General features: G+C 33.8%; 2 protein-coding genes across 7 annotated transcripts in view; one reads left to right on the forward strand and one right to left on the reverse strand.

Annotated features, from left to right (window-relative positions):
* Positions 1-762: 762 nt before the first annotated feature.
* Positions 763-10,553, reverse strand: LOC112050426 (uncharacterized). Its single transcript, XM_052881158.1, has 13 exons — positions 10,367-10,553; positions 9,582-9,765; positions 8,650-8,771; positions 7,884-7,996; positions 6,970-7,027; positions 6,126-6,394; positions 5,418-5,602; positions 4,820-4,970; positions 4,472-4,569; positions 3,964-4,055; positions 3,539-3,736; positions 2,614-3,009; positions 763-2,226 (listed from the first exon to the last, which is right to left on the reverse strand). The coding sequence occupies exons 1-13, from the start codon at positions 10,407-10,409 to the stop codon at positions 1,832-1,834; spliced, it is 2,304 nt and encodes a 767-aa protein (XP_052737118.1). The 5' UTR covers positions 10,410-10,553; the 3' UTR covers positions 763-1,831.
* A 240-nt stretch (positions 10,554-10,793) lies between these two features.
* Positions 10,794-21,726, forward strand: part of LOC112050425 (probable E3 ubiquitin-protein ligase HERC2) — a 71,578-nt gene continuing 60,645 nt past the window's right edge. For 5 of the 6 annotated variants that reach the window (XM_052881152.1, XM_052881155.1, XM_052881154.1 and 2 more), the window contains exons 1-16: positions 10,796-11,235; positions 11,340-11,514; positions 12,353-12,497; positions 12,927-13,094; positions 13,825-14,094; positions 14,554-14,709; positions 14,920-15,048; positions 15,451-15,571; positions 16,292-16,460; positions 17,040-17,250; positions 18,064-18,212; positions 18,686-18,845; positions 19,293-19,390; positions 20,215-20,370; positions 20,989-21,094; positions 21,174-21,279. In XM_052881152.1, the coding sequence (XP_052737112.1) occupies positions 10,999-11,235; positions 11,340-11,514; positions 12,353-12,497; positions 12,927-13,094; positions 13,825-14,094; positions 14,554-14,709; positions 14,920-15,048; positions 15,451-15,571; positions 16,292-16,460; positions 17,040-17,250; positions 18,064-18,212; positions 18,686-18,845; positions 19,293-19,390; positions 20,215-20,370; positions 20,989-21,094; positions 21,174-21,279 (2,556 nt within the window). In that variant the 5' untranslated portion in view covers positions 10,796-10,998. Of the gene's footprint in view, positions 11,236-11,339; positions 11,515-12,352; positions 12,498-12,926; positions 13,095-13,824; positions 14,095-14,553; positions 14,710-14,919; positions 15,049-15,450; positions 15,572-16,291; positions 16,461-17,039; positions 17,251-18,063; positions 18,213-18,685; positions 18,846-19,292; positions 19,391-20,214; positions 20,371-20,988; positions 21,095-21,173; positions 21,280-21,726 lie in introns of all 6 variants that reach the window. The other variant, XM_052881157.1, reaches the window with a different exon arrangement.

The following is a 21,726-nucleotide window of genomic DNA, read 5'->3' on the forward strand; positions in this document are numbered from 1 at the left end:
ATTGGGCCAGCGTGGTGGACTATTGGTCTAACCCCTCTCATTCTGAAAGGAGACTCGAACTAAGCAGTGAGCCGAATATGGGTTGATAACGATCTATTCTATCTTACTTTTTTGTCATAAATATTAGTAGGTATTGACGTGTTGAATTCTTTCTGAGCGAAAAACTCGAGAACGGCTGAATCGATTTCACAAATTCTTTTTTAGCATATTTTTTGAAGTACGAAGATGGTTCTTACGGAGAGAAAATTTAAATATGTCTAAGGGGTAGGGTAGGGTTTGGTAGGGGTAGCTTGGGTATGTAGGGTAGGGTAGGGTGATAGTAGGGTAAGTGTAGGGTGGGAGTAGAATAGGATATAGGGAATGACCGAATGAGTCAAAGCGAAGCTTGACCGCGTCCGCTAGTTTAACCTACTGCCATCTAAGCAGAGGTTCGAGTCTCAGAATCGTTCCGCCCATCTACTCTGCCTCTGCCTTCGGGCTCCAATCCGGGCGATGCTTCTGCGCTCGCCCATGAGATACCATTAAAGAGCCTACGGCACTTACACTACTATCAGAAAAAAACGAAATAATGCTAAGATTTGTATAGGATTTCAATAAAACAAATATTATTACTTAGTGGAAATGTTTCCACAAGTATAGGTACTTAGCCAATGTATTTATAAAATAGTATTACTTATGGAATATATTAGAAACTAGTAAAACAAATTGATCAACAACACAAATACATAATTTTATATAGAATATTAGGTTTTGTGAATTTGTGATAACTTTTTATTTAAAATAATAATTAATCTGAATAAATAACAACATATTGTAAAAATAAAAACTCTACACACTACATAAAATAAAAAAAAAACGAAAATATAATAATATTTTTAGAGACCAATAGTAGGTGCAATTACAATTCATTTAAAAATTTAAAGAATTTCAAAATACATATTAGTTTTAATATTATAAATTAATTACAGATAGGCTATTTTGTAACGATATTTTTATAACTTGCAACAGCGAGTTTTGAATTCACCTATATCTCTCTCTGTTTAACACGAAACTATAGAATGAGAAAGATAACGGTTCGAAACTCGCACTTGCGAGTTATACAAAACATCGTTAGAGAATAGTCGTACTGGTAGGTAAGTGATAGTGATGAATAGAGCAAAAAACGTCCTTTACGACACACACGATGACATGACGACCGACAATGCTTCCCGGGCAACACAATCACAAGCAACACAGCGTCTTCGCCGGCGAAGACGAGGTCCCCGATATCTAACGTCATCCGGACGTGGGTTTTCTAACTCACGATCTCGGGGGCGTCCGGACTGATTCACTCAGATCACGCTTACACCCTCCCAAATGGCCCTCTAAGCAGAGGTCCGAGTCTCATTGGAGACGCCCTTAGAGAGTCATTCCGTCCTCTATCTTTATTTCAGCCTTCGGGTCTCATCAGGCGATGCTTCTACGCTCACCCATACCCCCCGGTGACGCCGTAGTGGACCCACATGGAGCCATCGGCACTTACTCAACACGGAAAAAAAAGAATATGAATGTTTCGTGTGTGCTGAATAAATATTTGGATGTCTGGTAAATTCAACAATAGTATAAGGATTTCATTTTAGATTATAACAATCTATTAAAAGGATATTAATTAATGCTATGGCTTAAATATTTAGTCATAGCACCCAAAAGGTTGTGCAGAAATATTTTTATTGCTTTGATTTCTATATTTGGCACCAAGATTGCTAAATAGATATGTTACCATTTATTTATTTATCTACATATTGCAATTTTATAAATGTAATACTGTAAATACATTATTATGTCTATCTAGTCACTTTGATGACTTGGTTTCATTTTTATTACTTAATTTTGTTCTAGGATCCCTTGCTCCTACTAAGCTATTATTTAAAACTCCTGATTTAGTAAGTAAGTGATGAGTGAGTAGAAAATCCTTATTTACTTGTACATCTAAATCGTAATCATTATTTTTATTAATTATTCTACTGGACAGATTATCACTTCTGTTATGAATAATATCTGGTGTATTAGCATCTACTTTAAATGTATTTGGTCTTTTATTTTCCGGTCTGGGATTTAGTGGCATACTATCGACATTGGTTTTCCTGATATTTTCTGGTAATGCTTCAGATTTTAACTTAACGAGGGTTGTGTTGATGACGGAGCAGTCGATTTGCATAAGTGTCACGTGGTCAGCTTTTAGAGAATCTGTGGACAAAAGAAATTTACTACATTAAAAAAGTTCAAGATTTTTTATTCATAACTAAAGATCCCAGAAACTATATTTTCATCCTGCTAGCATAGAGCGCTCTTGTCTCATACACAACTTACTTTATCGGTTCATCAGATTTTTGATTCGTCGCGTTTTTTTTTTTGCTGGAATACAATCTGTATGTATCACTCGCAAATTGCATCAAGATTTGTTCAACATCATAAAAACAAATATAGAGATTTCCAGACAGTTTTCCCGCTTGACTGACCTATACGTTTCATAACCTTCAAAAACGAAAATGTCCAGAAACATGTCAAAGAAATGTAGAAATTTGTTAATGCCCCTTGAATTCCATTGAAAGACTTTAGTATTTTAAAACTCACCATTGCCTGTTAATGCTGGTAATATTAACGCCATTTTAGGAGGACGTGTTACATTATGGCTCACTGCAGGCAACAATAAATGTTCCCCTTTACCAACCCCCACCACATAGAAAGTGTCGTCCCTTCTATGTAGGGCTTGAAGCAGTGCATGCCATTCACCAAAGTCATCAACATTAAAATCATTTACAGTTTTCCTCATAGGTTTATGGTATAACCCTTCGTAAAACATTGCACCATCCGAGAAATCTATGTCCTTATCTGTTGGTATGTTCCGCCTTAACCTTCTCAAACGGGCTTTCTCTCGAACGTTCCTGCCGTTTTTATTTGTAGGGAGATCAATTAGATTATTGTCTAGATTTAATTTGTTAAACAGTCTATATGTTGCTAATAAGTCACCTGTAAAAGATAGTGAAATTATATTACTGACACAACAGAAACAGTAGGCATTGAGCAATTTCGGACGCGGAAGATGTCGCGGACTATGCAAAAATGAGACTTTACTACATGAAAATTTGATTTTTGAATTCCTTAAAATATATTCCTACGCCCATTGGTCACAAGTCCAGGACCCGCACGGTTAATCCATGGTAGGCTAAGATACTCGTTTTATTTTACTAAGTCGAAAATATTGTTTAAATCGAAAATATTGTTTCAGATATAATTTTTGGATTTTTAATTTTTTTCTAATCTTACTCAACAATAATTGGGGGTTCAGTAGTAACTATAGGAATAGAGAAATAATCACGCAGACAGGCAACAAAGTGATCTCATTATTCATGGAGGTCTGGTATTTTCATTTTGAAGTATGGAACCGAAATTAACTTACACTTCTGGCTACTCAATTGCATAAAAAAATCTCTATTGGTCTGACCCTGAACTTAGACCCTGCCAATGTTATTATTATGTATTGATTTTAGTTTTTTACCTGTTATTTGTTCTTCATCCAAATAAACTTTGTTCTTCTTGGGCGTGTTTGTCCAGTTTACAGTCTTACCGCCGCCAATCCAACGCTTTAGCTCTCCAGCTATCCGTATGCTTTCAGTTTGGTTGATTTTCAAATCGTTTATTGTAGCATTCCGGCAATCAACTCCTTCGGTACTACGATTAGCTATTTGATCGTAATCTGTAAAATAAAATCAAGTCTAGGAAACTAGCATCACCATGCTAATAAGAACCCAATCTAAACATAGCCCCCTCTTCAAACAAAGAACTCTGAGAAAGATTTTCATGTAATCTTGTGTCATTTACGAAAGTTGAGAGTTTACGGCGGGTAGGTAATAACAAGAAAATATAAAAATCTTCTTAAAGACTGAATACTGTGCTATATATTTTAGTATATAGAGAACATGCCTGAGATAACATCTTTGCTGTCTTCTGACCACAAAAGATGGCGAGATCCAACATGAGTGTTGGTTTGTCCAGTAAATGGCTTTGAATTCCACCTGCAAACGAAAATATAATCTACACTTTTTGAAGTGATAACTTTCGAAGTGACAATCTTAAGGGAGTTTAAGCTGCTTCGTAACGTAACGCGTTACGGCGCCACTCTCTCTGGCTTCCCTTTCTCTCACGCATACAGCAGCAGGTTTTTTCGAAAAGCACACGTATTTTCTTGTTTGTGACGAATAGGCTCTGAAAATTCTAGACGGATTTTTAAAATTCTTTCACTAATGGAAAGTTACATTATCAACGGGTACCATAGATCACATATTCACATACCTCTGTATTTCTATATGGAACTACAACGACCAGTCATTTGCTGTAAGTCATTCACTACCAAGTCATTGTTTATTCATTCATATTGTAATAAAATTATTCTGTAAGCATGAGATTGACATAACCTTGAACTTTTACGTACCCTATGACATTCCAATTCAGTGACACCATAAAAACCATCGCAAAAAGAACCGCAATGTTCTTCTTAGGTATCAAGATCGAAGTATCAAGCCGGGGAATCTGTAACATGTGTTAATAGTCATGCTAGAAGCTACATTTAAAAACTAGGTATTGTAGGTTAATTCGGATTTATTAGCCACAGATATAAAGAAAAAAAAATTGAGTATAGAGAAAATAAAAGGTCTTAGCTAGATAGTCACAAATTTTGTTTGTAAAATGACAAAGCAAAGCTCTGAAAAAGAAAAAGTGATCTACTACTGTGTAAGTAATCATGTTTACATTACGGCACAAAAGGAGACAATGTACAAACCTTTCTAGCCCTGCCGTTTGATTGTAACTGGTCCCTTAGAAGCTTATTTTCGAGACGAAGTTTCGCAATCTCCTGTTGCGCTTCTAATAGTTGTTGTTCTAAAGTTGTTACATATTCCTTTTTCTTTTGTCTCGATTGACAGGCAGACTCTCTGAAAATATATCATTTTTGATTCAAAAAGTATTTTAAAATTACTGCTTAGCATATTTATTGTCTTAGTTAAAATAGTGTAACGAACTAGGATTCGAGGATTTGGAATTAAACACCTGGTGACTCGTATAAAACTTTATTCCACTAATACACATTCTGACGCGTATTTATACCCGACAGAATGTGCGTATAAAACATCCACACACTTGTAGTTGATTCCAAGAAATTCGACGTAAACAAGGCAATAAAACTTTTTATTTCAAATAGTAAACAACCTGAAATGGGCCAGCGATTATGAACCCTATTTCTGTAATAATAGGGTTCTCCATAACAATAGTAAATAAATCAATTAGTCACTATTTAAAAGTTTATTTTATAGGGCATTACAGATATATAAAGGGCAAAGGAGTAAAATTTCACTTTCAGTTTAAAGAACAAGGCTTCTTACCGATTTTTTATCATCCTCTGTTGTTTTTTAAGAGCTTTTATTTCTGTATCCGTTAACCTCGACAAATCTATGCCAGCGGGAAGTATCAGTTCACTATTGTTAGAAGTCATACTTTGATGAATGTTACTAGTATGATGGACTTCAGGTTCTGTTTTGATTACTATGGTATTTCTTGGAGGTGACGACTAAAATAATACAAAAGAAAAAGAGTTATTACATGCCCTTTTTGCCCTGCATGCATTTTTTTAAATTATAAAAATACAACTATAATAGTTGTATTTTTCTGTGATATCACCTGTTATAGAAGGTAACTTAAGCTTGAATTGTTTTTACATAGTATTTTTTCCAGAATGCTAAGTGTCTTTCCAATGTCAAAGTCTAGACAATGGGTTCAATTGAACCAATTGTCACAAATAGAACCCTTGAGTTTCCATTTAAAATGCACTAACAGACGCCACGTGTTTTCACTCGCGTAGTTCCCGTTCCAATACGAATATGGGGATAAAATATAGTTTATAGCATCCAGGGATAGTATACCCAGGTATAGCTTCCCAAAAGTGAAATATTTTTCTAGTAGTTTCTGTGCCTATTCAATGCAAACAAACAATCAAATCTTACCTCTAGATTATGATGACTAACATCATTCAACAGTGTTTTGTAATGGGTTGGTTTGGTTTCATAATAAAACATCACATGAGAATTACTTACCTTACCATGATAACCATTACTATTTATATTTTGAACATGTATAGGTTTTGTGTGAGCCAGCTGAGATATAGTAATCTTTCCATCATTTGTACTGTCAGCAGTTATGACACTGTTAGGTTTAGCAATCACTGGGGCAGTGGGTCTCAATATCCTTGCAACTCTGTTCTGTTGAGTTACATACAGGATATTACTGTCTTCCGTTTTATGGAAATTTTGGGAATGTTCGTTTACCACTTTAAATAGTGAATTGCAGTGGTTAATATTATTTGCTAAAAGAAAAGTATATAATAATTAGTACACACTTTTTCCTGGATTTTTTATAATTAACATCAGAACTACAAACTTATTGACATCGTTACTATTTTAATAGAGATACAATTTTAAATTCTTAAAATAACTTAGATTCTCCTAAGACACAGAAACAATTAGTTAAGTTTTATTTTAGTATGCTGGCGTGCGCTACTACTCAGAGTCTGTTTGCGTGAAATTGTGTTTTTTTACAAATCCCGCGCGAACCCTGGGAAATTTCAGGGATTAAATATGGGGTATGTTCCATTCCAACTTTTAACAATGTTATTAAAATACAAAATACTATTAAAAATTAAAAAAAAAACTTTCTGCTGCGTGACATTTAGAGTTCCTGACCAACCGGCGCGCGATCAGAGCTCAAGGTTGAGAAACCTCCTCACTAAAAGAAATTCAAAAGTCTAAAGAATATTCGCCTTTTGAATCCCTTGACCCAGCAGTTAAGCGAAAGGTCGATGCTTTTCACTTTTGCATTTATATAATTATATTATAGCTGAATTAAAAGTTATTTTATTTTGGTAAACAATAATTACTGTACCTTTAGGTTGAGGTAGTTCGCTAGTATCAATATTTTGTTCATACTCCTGTTTAACCACCTGAAAATAAATGCATCAAAAATATTTTATTTATTTATAGATATAAAAGTTGTGAGTTAATGATTAAATGTAACAATTGTCAGATCAACTAGATGAAAATAAAGGGAATTTGTTCACCACTTCAAAGGTTAAATTTTAATATTTTGTATTTTTTTTTTAAATTTTTTTTTAACCAACTGTATAAATTAAGAACTTTCCATATCAACTTTCACCCCCTTCTATTTTTATTTTAGGGTCAAAAAGTACGCTATGTTTTGGGTAAATAGGACTTTGGACCCATTTACCCAAAATACCCACTTATTTTTATACCAAAATTCGTCTTGATCAGTTCAGCCGTTTAGCCGTGTAAAGGTGACAGACAGACAGACTTACTTACGCATTTATAATATACATATATTATAAATGCGTAAGTTATTTTTTTTTTTCTTGTATGGCCAATCTGCGATCAGTCCTACTGTAAACAAATATGTTGCGAGTGGCGTAGAGCGTAAATTAATAGATATTAGATATTATATTAGATAGAGCGTAAGTTAATAGATATTAAAAAAAATGTAGTATACAGTCATGAAGGTGGGTAGAATAAACCTAACAAACCTAATTAAAGTTAGATAGTTAAAACATATTATTCATTGTCTGGATACTCTTGTTATTCTACAAATATGTTAACATTACTTCAAACAGGTATTCAATAAGGTATTTGAATACCTGTTTGAAGTTATACATTAATACACAAATAGCTTTTAAATTAATGAGTGTTCTTATCAGTATAATTTTACAACACTGAAAATAACATACATATGGTTTACTTGGAAATTTTTCAATGTAAATTTTTATTCACTTAACTTCTCAAACATACCTTTATGATGCCATTCTCAATAGCCATCACTGGACTAGTTTTACCTAAAACTCTTAATTTTGTTGGTACACTATCAGGAGCTGCCACTTTTGTACTTTCTGATGATATTGGATCTACAAGGAAAAATATTAATTTTAGCAGTACATAAGCAACTTTATAATATACTAAACCAAGCAAATGTTGTTTTGCTATATCACTATTAAAAAATAGGGGTTGATTGTAGAATGGTGAAAACTACATGTATGAATATGAATTTTTCAATGCTTAATTGTAGGAAAATATTTAAAAAAAAATTAAACCGACTTCAAAATCATAAAAATAAACTAAAAAGCGAAAAACAACATCAAAAGTGCTACCTTCTGACAACTTTGAAGGCGGTAACTTTGATTTTTTTAAAGATTTTATGTTTCCGTTTCTTAGTGAATGAAAGCACCACAGTACAGGCAATTTCGGTATTTTCCTTTTAACACAAAAACTGGTCCAGCCATTTTGGAGAAGTTTGGTAACAAACACAGCGACATGAGAATTTTATATAATCGTATTAGATTATATAGTAAACAAATACAGAATTAGATATAGTAGACAACATAAAAGATTTATAAAATCTTTAGAAAGCATTAATTTTTCTAGATAGTGATGTGTATTGTTTAAGTATATTTATTTATTATTTTTATTATTTTGTTTCCAATGTTTAGCGTCATCTTAGTCACACTAATAAAATGGTGATCATAATATATATGTTATAGTAAGTAAATTTTCCATGTACCTGTTTTTTGCAGAAATAATTCTACATCCTCAGGACTCAACGGATGTGCAGGTTCATCTTTGAAATTCAACCATTCAAATGGTGATAGAGATGATTGTCTATTTGAAGATGTGCAGGAACCACTATGAAATAAATAATTTAAGTAATTAGTAAATACTACCCTTGCTTTAGACTTACTAATACTACTTACATACTCACAAAACAAACCAAGTTAAATTAGTTTTATTAGAAAAAATAATAATGATTGTTTAACAAAGTTAATAAATAGTAGGATCTGTCATTTTTAATCTTAAATTATGGCCAACTTGAAGTTAATATACTAATCTTATTAACTTAACAACTAAGTCTTGTGCTTTATAAACATTGTAACTCAAGCACTCTACTTTTAAAATAATAATAAATTAATTAATTAAAATTAAAACAGATCTAATATACAGATTATAAAAGAATTAGATAAATTGAATAGAATAAAAACTTTCAATTTAAATTTAATAATAAAAAATATAATTATTATTAAAAACCCATTTTTTTATAAAACCATTGTTTTATAAAACTGTCATACTGTTGCTTAATTAATAGTTATACAACTTAACAGCCACAACGTCCCCCAAATTGCATGGTACATTATTTTGTTCTGACGCTCAGAAATTTTCATTTCCTGGTTACTCAGTTAGCTACTAGAATCAAGAATTTTTGTAAATAAAAAAGTTGATTGACTCATCAAGATGAAGCTACTCATGAAAAATTAACTTGATAGTAATTAATATTAATCAAAATAAAACAAAATAAAAAAATCTTTTGTTAAAAAATGTTAAAAAATTTTGTTAAAATATATTGCAAACTATAACTTTTATTTGTGTTGTTAGTGTAGATAATAGAATCAATTTTGATAATTTATTTAAATATTAATTTTTGAATTTTGATTTTCATACTTTTTGGAATCATCCTCACTGCCTGAATCAGAGCTGCTGCTTTCATTTGGAGAAGACTTAAATGTTAAGACTGGTGATATAGCTGGCACTAATATTGGAGCTGCGTCAGCCAATATCTCACTTGGAGATGCATCTGCTGCATCCAACAATGATGGTAGAGACAGTTGTTCCAGGAAGTCCTCATCTAGAAGAAATTTCATGTTAAAAATATCCTGTTACTGTATTGAGTAATTTAATTTTTTTAGCATAATCTTTGATAAAATGCTAATAAGAATTCCTTTATATTAATCTAAATCAAAAATTTCGTTTTTATTTTAAGTAGCTTAATTTAGGTAGTATACAGCACAGGACGGTGGTTTTTGGTTGGACAGCAGTGGACAACTATCAGCTGATAATTATGAAATAAGATGGTGACAAAAAACCAGCTAATTTGCTTTTACTAACATTGTGTGCAACGGGAATGAAAGTTCCAAGAAAGAAAGCACACGTAAGTCGTAGTTTATAAAAATAACTTCTACGTAGAAGACGAGATTAACAAAAGTGCATCTTGATAATGATAAATTATAACCTTGTAAAAATGTAGCAATAAAAAAAAAATGTTTACAATTTACAACCGAAAGTAAATTCAAGGACTACAGCTGCAGTCTTGCTGCAAAAATTAGTCAAGCGGAAGGTCATTCCATTTAATTATTGTTTCAAGCCAAGTTGCACGCACATTGCATTTTGTTTTCGTAATACGCCGGATGATATTGGTACCTAATACGCGAAAGAAATATTGTGCTTACCGTACAAGCAGTGTTTATTTTCGAGTAGGATATCTGTATCCATCGAAGCAGATACTTTCGAGGAAAATTTCAAGTAAAATAGTTAATTTTTAACACAACACATTACGCACAACAACATGCAAGTTTATTTTTTATTTACAATTTAATTTTTTTTATTCTGTTTCTGTTATCTGTGGTGTAATAGCCTTCTGTCAGTGAGAGTGAATTATTAATGGTGTAAAACGTTCAAAAATTGTACTTCCCCAACACTTGACTATTACTTACATAGCAATATATACTTAAAAATATACTTTATTTTTTCAAAATCTTAAATTAAAATAGTGATGTTGTGAGTTAATAAGATTTTGTGACTTTGATAATTAGTTAAGGGAATATTCTTGTTGCGTTTAAAGAAACGTTGATGTTTTTTTGACATTTGACAAATGCAATGGTGACAGTTGACAGATTTGGATTGGACGGAGTTCGATTGATTTGATTCTTTAGTTGGATGAAATTTAATTTTCTTAAAAATATTTCCTAATTCAACTGAAATAATGTGATTTATCTGTAAAATAATATGCACTGTGCTATTTTAATAATTTAAATATGGATACGTTAAAATAAGTTCGCGTGGCGAACCAATTATTGTGAATATGTCTGTCCCCGACGAACAAGACGAATTCATATTTCGTCCCCAGCAACATTTAGACCCTAAATGGTTAAATCCTGACTTACAAGAAGCCCTTCACGACCCGGAAGCTGTTTGTTCTTTATTTAATAGTTTACTGCAGGATCGAGAAATATATTTCGACGCCGGAAACGGGTTGGTAAATGGTGCTGGAATTACTGCTAAACTTGGTGACAGCGGGAAATATTATTGCGGTCTACGGGTATGTATTCCTTAAATGGGATAATTTTATCTTTAAAAGTTTATCTCTTATATCATATTTTCATTTTTTCCGTTATAAAAACTGCACTTCTTTAATCTTTTTAGATTTTAAACTGTACTTGTTGTGATGGTCTTTGCGGTCCTCATTCGGGGTGTGCATGCCCACCCTGCACTGCACTTTCAGCTGAAGAGGAGCTCCGTACCTCAATTCAGTCTAAAATTGTTGCACCACCACCCTCTGTACAAGTCATAGATGATATCAAGTGGAAGCTAGATCCAGGTGATTTAAATAATAGTACATGTTGTAAATATTATTACTGTTCTTGTGGACTGGGGTTTACATCTTCATAGTACCTACTCTTAAAATATAAACTTAACCTGAAAGTACTACTTTTATAAATATTGCATAAAATAAATTCAAAATAAATAAAACTAGTCTTTATTCACTGACTGATATTTAGATGTTATTGACATTTAAGAGATTATATTATATTCCATACAATAGAATGACAAATAAAATATATAAATTAAAACTAAGAATTACACAGTATATTAAATTTAAATTTATATGTATAATATATAAATTGACTGATATTTATAAATATTGTAAAGTATTGCTAAATAACAACAAACACAATGGTCCAACTCTATTTTATTTTTTATACGGATTGGTTAATATAAACCAAATTATTTAAAAAAATATATATAATTATTCATGTAAAAACAGTTATGGAAAGAGTCCAGTTTGATAAATATTTTGTGTGGTTTAATACATTTATTCCATCTTTTTCTAAATGACTTATAAGCACTCCTAATACATCATAATTTTGGCCTGAGACAGCTCAGAGAATTTCTTTAAGGAAAAGTAATCCCATAGGCATACCTAATCCCAATCTAATCAATCTAAGAATTGAATCCAGAAACTCATGATATCTATGCTCATGCTCATGTACTAAAAGCTATCTACTAAACCAACAAGATAATTAAATACACATAAATTAGTAAAAATTATATTGCAATTTAATGTAATTAAGTGTATAAGATTATTACCCTGCTGAATTTACCAATTTATATTGAAAAATTTAATGTAATTTGAATATTTTGTATGTGCTATGTAGGTCCAGAATGTCTAAGAAATCTAATGGAAGCTCTTGTGTGGGAGCAGAGAGTGAGGGCAATAAACACAGCTGCCAGCTGTCCATTTGTATCACAAATACGTAGGTTGATGGTGCTGTGTCATAGACACCTTGTAGCAGTAATAAGGTAAATAATATCTATAAATTAAAAAAAATATACTACAACTAACTTCAAGACAAACATACCCAAGAAACTAAAAAGCGAAAAATAACATTACAATATTTTCTACCAACTGATCACTTTAAAGGCCAGTAATCTGTTTCTTCAAGGAATATTTATCAACACCACATAAGTCTGTCACTTACTTTAAGTGATCAGTAGGTAGATTTCGCTTTTTCATTTTAAATAGATAGGATCTATAAAAAGAACCTTTAAAAATCAGACTACTCTATAAAAAGTTGTGTGGTTTTACTTTACAAATAATGTATATACAAGCAATCATAGAATTGGATTTTTGTTTTTTGATGAGGATTGAGATTTTTGTTGGTTGATAATGCACAATTTACTAAGGATTGCCATTGTAAAGTTGACACTGTTGTTGTACATTTTTTCAAGGGAACAAAGCAACCATAAAGAGGCTAAAAAGACCAAAGTTGAAAAGAAACCAGTCCATGGTGTTAGTAATAGGAATTTAAGCAATGTAGTCACCACTCTGAACAAACCTATGGAGTTAGGAGCAGATACACAAGAGGATGGTGAAGAATCAACTGATGAATCTGAAAGGTAATATTAATCATCATTTACCATAATGTCTTATTTGTAATGACAGATTGGCTCTTTCTCTTCTGAAGTTGCAATATGCCTTAAATGTGGGAGTTTCATTCTTGTGTTTCTTTTTCAAACACCTTACCTAATACTTGATGTTGCATTGTTTTTCATTTCAACAGTATTGCCAAAGTATCCAAAGAATTTTATATTATGTGTCCACATCATGTGTCATAAAATTTTAGTTACAAGAGTATCATAAATAGAGATGATGACAGTTTTTAAAATTGTATATAAATATTAGGACTATTAAAGCAATTTTCTAAAAGTAACAGGATATCTACGATCATGACTTTTGGAGCTTCGGATTAAAAGGGTCAGATTTGCGGCACTGCCACAGATCCCTGAAAACGCCCTATACAAAATGGCATGAATTAATGACGTCATTGATTTGCTGATCGTTAGATTTGTACAGGCGTTCAAACATTTGAGCGCTTTATTGAAAAATGACACGTTTAATGTAAGGAAGCTCAAAATCTATGAATTTTCGTCGAATCACGATAAAAGGATTTTAGTAGATTACGAAATTTTATAACCTTATTTATTTTGCAAACATCCAGTCAATCTTTGTTTTTATTTGCAGGATGAAATAGAGAAATTTATGATATATATGTCCATGGATCTGATTGCATACAAATATGAGAATTTATTAAATGGAACATGTAATTTACTTTTTGTACATTTTCAGTGCCTTTGCTCTAGCCCGTGTAGGCGCCAGAGCAGCATTACGCCTCGCATTATCACTAGTACGCCGCGCGTGGCGTTGTGGAGAAGAAGCAGACGTTTGCTCTGCATTACTGCGTGATGCCTTAGACGCTGTCAGAGGCCTGCCCGAAGCTGCATTGTACGCAGGCAGCGGCCAAATGAATTCCATCGCACAACAGGCGCCGCGGTCGCAGAAGATCTGGGCGGAAGTTGTTGATAGTGCTGCGAAATTTTTGCATCAAGTTGTTGCTGGGTAAATATATCACTTGTAAAGTTTCACATGGTGTAGCTTCTTTGTATGAGCTTCAAAGGCTCTATGGTTTAGTGGTTGAACTGGAATTTTGTTTGTTTGTTTCCCACACAGCTGTTTCACTTATTCCTAGCTCAAGCTTATTGCTTAGTTGGAGAGAGAATAGGGTTATTGTTTAAATTAAAAATAATAGATAAAATTAAATATAAAAAATATCCTGTTATATGCTGGTGACTAATTCAATTCATCAATGTTAAATATGAAAGACAACATGCTGATGCAACGTTGCAAAACCAGAGTTTTGCAACGTTTATTTCGCCATAGAAACACGAAAAAAAAACAGAGAAGAGAATTACGCCGCATATCTAAAATAGCATAATTTTTCTTTTTTATTGTTATTATCAGAACAGTCGTTTTTCCTGGTAACCAGAACTGGTGTCATAAAAGGTCCTCACTTTACAGAGAAGTAGGATGCAACGTTCCCCAGGGTGATTGGCGGACATCGCTTTGCGTTTGGGTCGAGCTGTGTGCACGTCGCGCTGAACTACCCGCACTTTTAAAGGCTGCAGATGTACTAGTCACATTACCGCCCAAGCAGAAACGGCAGCCGGATAACAGGTAAAGAATCTCCTAAATGAACTAAGAAAAGAAGGCAAATTAAAAATATCTTTAGGTGTCTTATGAGTATACAACTCATGAGAATACAACAAATTGGCGTTATTGTTGACACATGATGGCACAGTATACATTCTGCCTTATAATACCATGTCACTAGTAAGTATTTTTATGGTCTCTGTAAAAATATCACAAGTAAACATTTATTTACAGGATAGTGTTAGAAGAATGCACAGCACCATTGGGCCCGTTTCTACGACGCATGGCTAAAGTTGCAGCTCCAAATCCAATTGTCAGCTCTGAACCAAACACTGAATGTAATTCTACCGAGGCATATTTGAAGTAAGTAAAAATCCTAATTTATAAAATTACAATTGTACTATTGTTTGTACAATTGTACTAAAATTTAATACTCTTCTTTTCCATAGACATCTAAATAAATTTTGGTGTATTGACATAACTGACTTCTCGCCCACTTAGTACAACCGAGGGGAGTGAGACATGTGTGTCTAGCATGCATCAACGACATATTTCGTGTAGAGAAAAAGGGATATTGTCAACCAATAGTCATGCATAGTCGAAAATATTGCTTTCTTTCGTCTCAACAACGCAACCAATGTTTCATAAGGATTATTGTTATTGTAGGCGATGATTTTCCAATTTTGAAAACAAGGGGTATTTCCTTTATGTATAGTCCAAATTGTAGAGGAAAATGTTGTGAATTTTGTATTTTGTCTTTTTCAGGGATCTAGTCATACCGAGTGGCGATGATCTGATGAGTGTGAGGAAAGCTGGCATCGCATTGCTCTGTCATTTGGATCGATTGGGCGCCCCTTTATTACCACCATTAAAAGGGTTTGTCACTGTAAGTATCCAATGGCTTTTTTTGTATCAAGATAAGTAATTGTATTGGTATATATGAATGTATTCTTGTCTTTTGTTGCCAGAAATTGTTACTTTTGTATTCCCCTTTTTATATTGACATTACTGGCAATTTAAGTTGGCGTTAATAGAGCGAGTTCATTGCTTATGAGAGCTCATTATTCTACTGTATATAGCAGCAATTGTGTGGATAAGGCTAAGACAAATACAACGAGAGCGTACAGTGCTAAAAATGCAAGCGATATATAATTATTCGAACTCCTCAACTCTTCTTGTTCACCGTATATGTTAATCGCTTGCGATGTTTGCGTTAACGCCATTTTATACCAGTTTAGACACTAATGTACTGTTTATGAGTGTAAATATTTTAGGAGACATGAGTCAACATCGCTTAACTAAAACTAACTTTTGTCATAACACGTCACACCAATATTGTATGGAGAGTTGTCACAGAATAACTTTTGCGTTTGAGAAACTTTCCAGTAGGTTTAGGTAGTGCGCTACGTAAAATTTTGTGATAAGACACATAATGGTCGACTAATGGCGGCGAATTCGAAACGAATGCTCTCTTTTTCGTTAATGAATCAAATCCTAAAAGACAATATGCCTTTCTGCCATTACGAGATTAGTCGTTGATACATGCTAGGTCTACTGGTGTAACTTAGCTCCCAATGTTGTATGTGTATTATTTTCATTTTCACAGTGCACAGAGTCTGCCCAGGAAGTCGTGTCTATAGGTTCTGGATTATTACAATTAGGAAGTTTGAGATTACAACAGATAGCGTGCGCTGAAAAATTGGCGTTACTATTGACTCATGACGGTGCGGTGTACACTCTGCCTTACGATACCATGACCCCGCATCTTGTACCCGGTAAGTTTCAAAATTTTCAACAAATTGTTATAACAAATTGTTGTAACTTTAAATAAAAAAATTAAAAAAAAGGACCCGAAGCTGCGACAATACTAAAATGCATGGCGGCAGTCGAAGTGATATCTCTATTTATTAATTTCTACTTGTTCTGTAATTTAAAACTTATCATTTTTAACCAGCCCAGTGTGAAATTAATTTAAAAAAGTTACCTAAACTTTCAAAATGGAATTTTTATATTGTATTCCCCGTCCCACTGGAATATGGGGATTAAATATAGCCTATGATACTTCTTATAACAACAGCTATCTGTTAATGAAAATACAGTCAAGTCAAGAGTGGATAGGCATCATGTAGGCAAGCGCATTCCACCATAGACTGCATCATCGCTTACTATCAGGCGTGTTAGCAGCTAAGCGCTTACTTATACAAAAAAAAATTCATCAAAAAGTGCATCAATCAAAATCGGATTTCAAAGATTAGCCAGAACACATTATTCAATTTATTTAATTGTACTAACTTTTATAGTATTTTAAATGTACAATGCCAATAAAAAATAATACGGTATATTGTTAATTTTAGGCCTCGAAAGTAAAACAATAACCCAATTGGCATGCCATCCCAACGGGCGGCACTACCTCTGCCAGTCGTCGTGTGGCGGCGCGTGGTCGTGGGGCGCGGGCGAGGACGGGAGACTGGGTCATGGAGATACCGCTGCCAGAGACGCTCCTCAGCCTTTGCACCATCTAGCACATCATGAAGTCGTTAGAGTAGCCGCCGGGATCGCTTGCAGGTGACCTTCTCTTCTTTGTTCTTTGACAATATATGACTAGTTATGACACGTCGAGTTCTGATGACAATATATGACTAGTTATGACACGTCATTACAAATCCAATATGGCGGCCTTATATGAATAATATTCCCATTCTTCTGGGTTCAGTTGTAAAGACTGTAGATTGGGTATTATAGATCTTTTAAATGGAGCTAATGAGAATACATTATAATTTCTTCTGTGCATAAATTGTGGAAAACGTAAGAAAAATGTTTATAAGAAGAGGGAGATCTTCTCAGAGGGAGTTATGTTCTTAACGGAATATGACATCCCTTTCACATGTTGTAATAAATACACCATCAAATTTACTACTGGGAATTTCGTTGCAGAAAAACACCATGATTTTTTATAGAAGCCTTATCTGAGTATTGAACTCTGGGTAATTATTATGATCTGTAGTTGGGCAATCTAATCATTGGTCTGTTGCTTGTAGTAGAAACGAGCATCAAATAGCAAGATTGAGCAGACATCTAAACAAGTGTTTGTTCCTAGAGTAGACTACAAAATTGCGGCAATTCCATCCAGCAAGCTTGATTCACAATATAGAACTTGTGTAATAGACATTGTATACTATAGCTTGGCTAATTCGTTCGTACCACTCCCGATGGTCCGCGCGGGTAGCGATGCCCCGCTCGCACGACTTTATAAACGCGAATTCCGACCCTCTGCCCCCCACGCGCTCGACTTCACACCCGTGCAGTCCGTTCCTCCCGTCGCCCGCATATCATGGGAGTGTCATCAACGAACTTGCCAAGCTGTATTTATCATTATAGTGCGGTGATAACATCTCGCGGGGCCCTGTACACGTGGGGTCGCGGCGCTCAAGGCAGGCTCGGTCACGGCACCATAGAGAACTGTCTGACCCCGCAGCCTGTGTCCTTTAACGCACACAACATAGAAAGGATCATTGATGTCGCCCTTGGTAAGAACATAAAATTTTACAATATTTTTTAAGGAAAATATTTCAAAATGAAGTAGACAATTTCTTCCAGAGTTGCTCTATTATTATAATTAATATTTTCCAGCTTTTCCAGGTGGCCGTAATGGCGTTTGAATGTGTTTTAGTTTTTTTTAGAATTGTTTGTATTCACATCTGATCATAATACGTTAACCTGAACGTTGAACCGAGCTAAACATAATCTATCAGTAACAACTTCATGAACTATTTAGTAGTTTCGGAGATTGATATGAAGAAATCAATACAAAAAAGTGAAATATGCATACAAATATTAGACAAGGCAAATGCAATAAGATTCAGTTTTACCCGACTGATAAGTCTAGAGACATGTATTCAAACAAACTAGTCTTCTCTTCCAAAATATTTTCAGTTATAACAACTTATTTTGCGTGTGAAAGGTCCAAAAAATATCCCAATCTCCATTTTGCTACTTATAGGTTGGGGTGAAGGTCAAACTCTGTGTTGCACTTGGGAAGGCGCAGTGCAAGTATTCGGCGATAGCGAAGCGGGCACGCCCAGGACTCTGACCGCGTTGTCCACTCTGCGAGTCACTCGCGTCTATACCGGGGAGCATTGGCATGCTGCTCTCACTGACGGGTAAAGTAATAAGTATACTGATGCAAAGATTGTTTTCCTTAGACGCATAATGTACCTATGATGCAAAGATTTTTCAAAACTGAGGAGAACAAAAGCGGCTAATTGACCGCATTTTATTGAATCGCATAGTAAACAACGAAAGTTATTTAAACAAATACTAATACCTAAACAATGTCGAGTTGTGTATTTAGGAACTTTAAAAATATGATAGTATAAAGCTTTTGTCTTCATCATAAAATATTGAACTGAAAAAAATTTGACAAAGGATTACAAATTCGATTTTAAAAACTAGAGATAAACTCCTATACTCTCTTAATAAGGGTTTGGAATTAAAATATGTTTTCATATGTTCTGAGTTTGATTTTGTTGTAGAATGTTATTGAAATGAAAATCAATTTCAAATTGTAGACTTTAATTTTGCATTTGATTGACTGTCTTCTTTTACAGGGGGCAAGTCTACACATGGGGTAAAGGAGATGGATATCGGTTGGGTCATGGAAATCTAGAATCTATTAAAATACCAAAATTAATTGAAGCTCTTCAAGGTATGCTGTCGTGTTAATATAAATAATTTAATAGAAATAAAAATTAATAAGTTCCCAGGCTAGGGGTAGTTTCTAAGAACAATTTGGCGAAGACAGTTTTAGTATGTCGAACAATTCGGTCCACTTTCTGCAAAACGCAACCAATTTTACGGGATTTTTTTATTGATTTGCCCTTTCGAACCTGTGGTAGTCTCTACAAATAGTCAAAGTTTATAAAGTGCTTGTGAATTAAGCCTAGCTACTTGAAATAAACTTTAACATCTTTTAATTTTGTTGTGTCATTCTTAAATATGAGTGAATCATCAGTCATTCTGAAAATAAAAGAAACTTAACGCTGTTGTGGTTCTTTTTTTACATAGATTAAATTTGAATTGTATTAATGTTAAATATTTTCAAACGGTTGTTATTCTGGTACAAATTGTCTGTCTCTTGCAGTTTCGCAGCGACTCCATGTTAGGCCGGCTATTTTTCTAGATTCCTGATGTCGTCCTCCCATCTTTAAGTCGGTCTACCCCTGTTTCTTTTGTCGTTCTAAACAATATGTTATATTGCAGCAGAAAAAGTTGAAACCGGTAAGTGGCACAAGTATGCCTCTCTGACTGAGATACATATTTGTACCTTTTGCTGTGGAGACTTGGGCCATGGAGTCGCAGTGCCAAAAAAATATCACCGAATCATTTCACTGCGGCTAACTACTGCCTCGACTGGTGACAGAAGGGCTGGCTTATTTATTAAAGGATCAGCCTGGCTGTCCAGCGCGCAAATACAGCCTTTATTAAGAAAAGTTAGTGTAAGTTCTTCATTGTATTCTTACTCAATTGCAGGAGTGAAAATAGCGGATCTGTCACTTGGTACGTCACATGGTATTGCGTTGTCGTCCGAAGGCGTGCTGTACGCGTGGGGCACGCACGAACGGGCGCAGATTTCCAACACCGTGCCGCAACCTTTGCAAGTGTTTAATGCTTCGTTTAAAGCTAATGGTAATTATTTTTTTATCTCTATATAATATACTACCACACTCCCCTCGGTTTCACCCGCGCAGTATAGTATTTCGATTTAGAATACGGCTATAAAATATATCCCGTATTACTAGCTGATAATAATATCGGCCCAGTAGTTCGGAGTAAAACATACAAATAAAAACTCACCTCTTTATAATATATATTGGTTATAATAGTAATGAAATACTCAGACCAATTATAGAAGGACCAGTATCGCACCCGAATTCACGAACAAAATTGTGTTAACACCAATTCTTTCAAAAATCAATTTGTATTCTGTATCCTTTTACTACACACTATTATAAATATTAAATCATAATACACACACGTGTAATTTTAACACAATAAAATATCGATTCTATAGATGCAGTTTGTATGAATACGTTTGGTCATGATCATATATTTTTGACAGAGGGGTAACCCTGAGTTTTAGGGTTTTAGTAAAACCCTGGGTTTTTGAGTCCAGAAGGTAATTGGTCTGACACTAAAATATTGAATATATTTTATTTCACTAATATAGTCTTAATGCTTCATGAGGACACAAATTTTTATGGCTAAAAGATAATAACAAGTTTAATCATTATGATTTGGTTTTAGGTGTTGCAACCGGTCCCATCCAAATAATTGCGTGGAGTGAGGAAAACCCTAGAGATCTTCCTTCTTCGATGCCTTTTGTTATTGATTTATCAGAAAATACGTTTAAGTGAGTACTAAAATTGAGTTTGTGTTAACATCCGATTGTATTTCAAATCAAACTTATCAAAAGAATCTTATTTTTCCAGGCTCCTTGAGAGGTTACTAAGAATAGTGGTAGAACAGAGTAGTACGGCGAATATAAAAGATAATGAATGTTTAGCAATCTCCTGTCTGAATCTCCTTAGGTTACAAGTAAGTACACTTTTACCATAAAACATTTTGACATTGAATGTAGTAAATAAATATATTATTAGTAAATAAATAAATATAAAGTACCTCTACCACTTACCCAAACTGCGGGTTTAGGTAAGTGGTAGAGGTACTTTTAGTAGTAGGTAAGTGATGCTATTTGTATCAAGTTGACTGATCAAATACAGTGTTTTGCTGTCTTTGACGCGCATTTTCTAATTGTTGCGAAATTGCAATAACTTAGACTGTTATATTTTATACTAAATGATACGTAATTATAATAAAATTTGTTTCATTGTTTTTTTTTTATTCATTCTTATTGAGAAAGAATACGAAAGGTATTTTAAGCTAACTTATGCTAATAACTATAAAAATAATTTGTTTATGTAGTTGACGTCTATTATCTATACTCCAGGGAGTGGCCAGACAGTTGAAGACTTTGGTGTTTTT

This window comes from Bicyclus anynana, chromosome 4, assembly GCF_947172395.1.
Source record: "Bicyclus anynana chromosome 4, ilBicAnyn1.1, whole genome shotgun sequence".
Lineage (NCBI taxonomy): Eukaryota > Metazoa > Arthropoda > Insecta > Lepidoptera > Nymphalidae > Bicyclus > Bicyclus anynana.

Excerpts from the sequence above, each read along its gene's own strand:
- LOC112050426 (XM_052881158.1), bottom strand. The coding sequence starts at position 10,409 with ATGGATACAGATATCCTACTCGAAAATAAACACTGCTTGTACG. Across the intron at positions 6,395-6,969 it reads CGAACTACCTCAACCTAAAG|CAAATAATATTAACCACTGC; the intron begins GTACAGTAATTA and ends CTTTTCTTTTAG. Across the intron at positions 3,010-3,538 it reads GGATGAAGAACAAATAACAG|GTGACTTATTAGCAACATAT; the intron begins GTAAAAAACTAA and ends TATCTTTTACAG.